The following is a 4,996-nucleotide window of genomic DNA, read 5'->3' as shown; positions in this document are numbered from 1 at the left end:
AAACAACATAACTAACAGAAAGCTTAATTATTTGACAAATATTGTGAAAGATTAGAATAAGGAAATGAACAATAGATAGAACACAGAAAGTGTTAAAACTTATGGAATCTAAAATAAATAAATAATAAAACAATCTGTAAAATTTTCAAAAGTCTTACTATATGGAACTAAAAACTCTAATGTAAAAATTCATGAGTGAATGTATAATTATTTTTAAGGCAGTAATCAGTTTTTGTTTTACACACTAAACAGATAGCTGAATACAATGATAGATTTAAAAACTGGTTTATAGAAATATAAAATGTTTATTACACTAAGGTAATTTAGAAATGAAATAAGAAAATTTTTAAAGTTTATTTTAAAGCTCCAAAAAAATCTTTTATTCTATAATGTAACAATAGTTTTAAATTTTATATAAGGAGTTATCAGTTTGATTAAAAAAAATAAGATTGAAATGGGGAGAGAAAAATGTAAAAGATAATTATTTTAAATCTAACTTGTTTTGCACAAGCTATGTGTAATATTTTAAATTATTTTAATAGTTAGTGTTTTACCAAGTATTCAAAAAAAAAGTTAATATTATGATTATATAGTATTTATGAAATCTTACATTAATCTTTTAGTTCCACAGTTATCAATGCTTATCTATAATATTTTTTACACCTTTGTTCAAAAACCACTTACTAAAAACCATATTTTAACTATTAAGCTTCTTAATGTTGTGTTTTGGATAAGTAAAAAAATATTATAGATAGACATTGATAATTGTGGAATTAGAAGATTAGTTGTAAGGTTTTATAAATACAAAAACAAGATATTTTTTTGATAGTAAATATTTATTTTCACTTTTTAAAATTCCAGTTTGTGAAACCTTGAAAACTTTTAAAGAAATTATTTCTTGAATTATAATTATCTCTACTTGAAATTAAAACTGATCGATCTTAAGAGGGAAGTAGCCACTTTACTTGGAAAAACCTGGAATTTGACAATTTAGGTTAAATAACCTAGAATTTGATAAATTTTGAAAAAAACCTAGAAAAATCTGCAACTTTAAACAAAATCACCAAAAAAACCTGGAATTTTTACAATTTTTCACATGTTCAGTTATAGAATTTTGATATGACTCAAAAAATCCTTCATATAAATAAAAAATTTATGTTATCATCGAAATTATTTTTTATTAAAAAACATATTAAAAGTAGCTTTCTGTATCTTTTCAATTTTTTATACTAGTTAACACAGTTTCTTACCTTAAACTTAACTTTAAACTAAAAATAAACCCAAAAATGTGTATTTTTTAAAACCTGGATGAAAGTTGTAAAATATGAAAAAAAAAAAAAACAAATGGCAACCATGTCTTAAGCAAAATTTTATTGCAGAGCTAATTCATAAACAAAAAGTGTTTTTAATTTTTATTATTTTAGGGAAACAATTATAAAAATAACATAATTTAGTATTTTATTAGGGTTCTTATGCTCTATAGCAGTGCTTCTGAACCTTTTTTTAGTGGCGGAACCCTTTTCCAAAGTTCAACTTTTCCGCGGAACCCCTAATTTAATTTAACATAAAATGTTTAATATAATATTTCCTGCAAAAAACAAAAGAATTTCAGTGAAAAACGAATTTTTTTGCAAAACTATATCATTGTTAGAAATCATACCAATTGTAATAGTATTAAGTCGAGTCAAACTCAAAGTGCGCCAGAGGCAATATGTTTTTTATGATTCTATAATAAATAAACTAAAACAAACATGATTAATCTCAACGTCATATAAATATTTCCTTGCATAATAAAAACAAAATGAGAGCTACAAACAATAACGAAATGAACATGAACCTAATCGAATTCACAGATTACTTTAAAAAACGGGTAAGATGCCTAACGAAAAATAAATAAAAAACATTTAGTGCGAAACTTGAACTTGTCTCTTAGCAACAAGCATGTCAATGCGCGGCTGGATTTTGGATAAACTGTGACGGAGACAGGCAGATAAGGTTGGAGTCAGCATACAGTCAGTCCCTTTGCTACGTTTTAATGTTTGTTACATGCGAAAAGCTGGACTCGATAAGTGGTGGTGAATGGTAAAGAAATTTTACTGCACGCTTTGCTAAGACGGGGTACTCAGAAATTGCACATATCCAAAAACCTAAAAGCTCCTTTCCTTTGAAACTCAATTTTAAATTACTATCTTAAGATAGTTGCAGCAATCCGTTTTCTGTATCTGTAGGAAGATTCACTTCTTCTGAAGCAATATCACACATAAAAGGAATCAAAATCCATAAATTTCCGATGCAAACATCTTCAGGAAAATATTGTTTAAATTTTATAGACAAAAGTTCAAGGTGGTTGTATATTTCGTCAGAGAAGTTGAATTCTATGCATTTTTCATGGGCCTCATCAAACCGCTGAAACATCGCAAAACTACCATTGCCAACCTTTTTCTTCCAAAAGTTAATTCCATTTTTAAACGCCTCAATCTTGTCTGTCATGACAAAAATGGAATTTTGCTTCCCTTGCATGCTTAAGTTCAAAGCGTTCAATTCTTCGATAATATCGGTGAGATAAGCTAGTCTGGCCAAAAAAACATCATCTTCAAATAACTTCACTAATTCTGAGCCTTCATCTTTAAGAAAGGTGAACACCTGCTTCTTTAATTCAACGACACGAACCAGTGTCCGCCCCTTCGACAGCCAGCAAACTTCGTTGTGATAAAGAAGTCGCAGATGGTCAGCATCTAAACTTTCACAAAGTTCTTTGAATCATCTGGCCTTTGTGTTACTTTTCTTTATAAAATTAACAGTTTTAATCGACGCTGAGAGAACTTCTTGTAAACAAGAAGGAAGATGTTTTGTTGCCAAATTTTCTCTATGTAAAAAACTATGTATCCATTTAGCTTCAACTGCTTTATCCTTCATTTTCCTCACTACACCATTTTTGGACCCAGTCATAGACGCTGCACCGTCAGTGCAAATGCCGACACATTTATTCAACTCTAAACCCTTGCTGATGAAATAATTTTCGACACATTTCATTACTTCAACAGAAGTTGTTTTTGTGGGTAATTCTCCACAAAATAATATATCTTCGTTGAATCCTTCCTGCCCACAATATCTAACAAAAACGAGTAACAAGGCTTTGCCGCTTACGTCAGTAGACTCGTCTAGTTGCTCAGCATAAAATAGGTTTATGACAACTTTTATGTGTTTTATTTTTTTGAAGTTTGATGATTTATGTTTTTTTTTTCTTTCAAATTTATTTCTTAAATTTCGAAAGGCTTTGCGGAACCCCTGAGAGGCGTCGCGGAACCCTAGGGTTCCGCGGAACCCCATTTCAGAAGCACTGCTCTATAGAGACTAGCTTATAGTTCTTTCCAAAAGCCTCTATGAGAGACTATGTAAAATATTGTACATAAATCCTAGCATCCCCTATGGCCATAATAGTATTGAATATTTTTTGTAGTGTAAAAGTAAAAATTTTTAATTGTACATTATCATATTTTTTAGTTGTAATTGCAGTAATTTTTTGATCAGATTCTACGCTTATGAGTAGAACGTGTAAAACAACTTGATAAACCCCCTAATGGACTTGAACTTTTTATATTCAATTTCTCTATATAACTCACTATATAAATCACTAGTTCAACTTAAAAAAATTGTTATATCAGATTTTAATATAATATTTTTTATTGATTATTTAAATATTTGTTATTAAAATAGATTAGCTTAAAAATTTTTTATTTAGTTTTTATTAAAAATGTTACAGCAAACTTACAAAATAAAAGTTGGGTGAACAAGTAAAAAAAAAAACATATTTTTTTAAATAATGCATACGTTAGGTATGTAAGACTTCTAAGTATAAAACCACTAGCAATTTTCATTTAATTAATGATGAAAAGTAAGGTTTAACAACTTGTAGTTCAAGTTTAAAGCAAAAATTTCCTGTCTGCAAGTTTAAACTAAAAACTCTAAACTTTTTAGCTAAAAATCACTTAATGTATGTTGTAAAAGAAACCAGTTTAATCCTTTTAATAGTAAATAATATTCCTTATTTTTTTTTCTTGCGAGTAAACTGTGATGCATGCTTTTTTTGTTTTTTCTTTTTCAATAAATATTTATCCTACTTGATAATTTTTAATTTAAAAATACTTAATCCTGTGATGGTTTTTTTTATTTTTTTATGGCTTGCTTTTTTTTAAAGGGGATCTGAACTGTTCCTCATAGTAGAGTTGTCCTACTCTTGATATCAAAAATAAATAGTTGAGTTTAAAATTTTTTTATTGTTATTTATGAATTGAATTTTTTAATAAGTGTCTTTAAAAAAAACTCAGTTAAAAATTAGCTGCTGCATATAATTTTATGTACTTAAAAACTGTAACATGTTGATTTTTTTACATCTTATAAATAAATGTTTTCTTTTTTGCTTAATTTAACCCTTTTTAGTTAAAAATCATTATTTTTTCTTGTAATTTTATTTCTTTTATTTTGTTTTCAAAGTAAATCCTTAAAAGTTGCTAAAAATATAAGCATACAGAACTCAATATTTTTTTTAATAAAAAAATTAATGATTCTTTGAAATAAAATACATTACAAATGCACTACTATGAATTATATACATATGAAAAGTTTATATTATGTGAGCATATAATTTTTTAGTTGCATAATAAATAATTAACTTGCCATCAAACTTGAAAAATTTTATGGGTTTCATGTGTAATTAAGAAAAAGATCTACATACAAATAGAGTAAATATAATTTTGCACAAGTAAAAAATTTTTGTAAATTAGAAATCAGTATTTTTTTAATTAAATGTAAATTATAGCAAAACACTATTAAACTAATTTTTAATGTTTTCATAGATTTAAAAGCAAGTTATTTTAATTTTTTTATGAGTTTGATAATGCTAAAAGGAAATATGCAGCACATGTTTATTAAATTTTAAATCATGATATAATGTAATGTAAGTTATTTAAAAAGTATTTATTGTTCTAACAGATTT

The 4,996-nt window shown here is 26.7% G+C and overlaps 1 protein-coding gene across 1 annotated transcript; it reads right to left on the bottom strand.

Moving 5' to 3' along the window:
• Positions 1-2,025: 2,025 nt before the first annotated feature.
• LOC145834500 (SCAN domain-containing protein 3-like) lies at positions 2,026-3,033 on the bottom strand. The gene is made up of 3 exons (XM_082941947.1): positions 2,880-3,033; positions 2,427-2,753; positions 2,026-2,162 (listed from the first exon to the last, which is right to left on the bottom strand). The coding sequence occupies exons 1-3, from the start codon at positions 3,031-3,033 to the stop codon at positions 2,026-2,028; spliced, it is 618 nt and encodes a 205-aa protein (XP_082798073.1).
• Between the last annotated feature and the right edge of the window lie 1,963 nt (positions 3,034-4,996).

This window comes from Thalia democratica, chromosome 1, assembly GCF_965202585.1.
Source record: "Thalia democratica chromosome 1, ktThaDemo2.hap1.1, whole genome shotgun sequence".
In the NCBI taxonomy this organism is placed as follows: domain Eukaryota; kingdom Metazoa; phylum Chordata; class Thaliacea; order Salpida; family Salpidae; genus Thalia; species Thalia democratica.
Note: the sequence above shows the minus strand (reverse complement) of the source record. Positions and strands in the feature narration are given on the sequence as shown.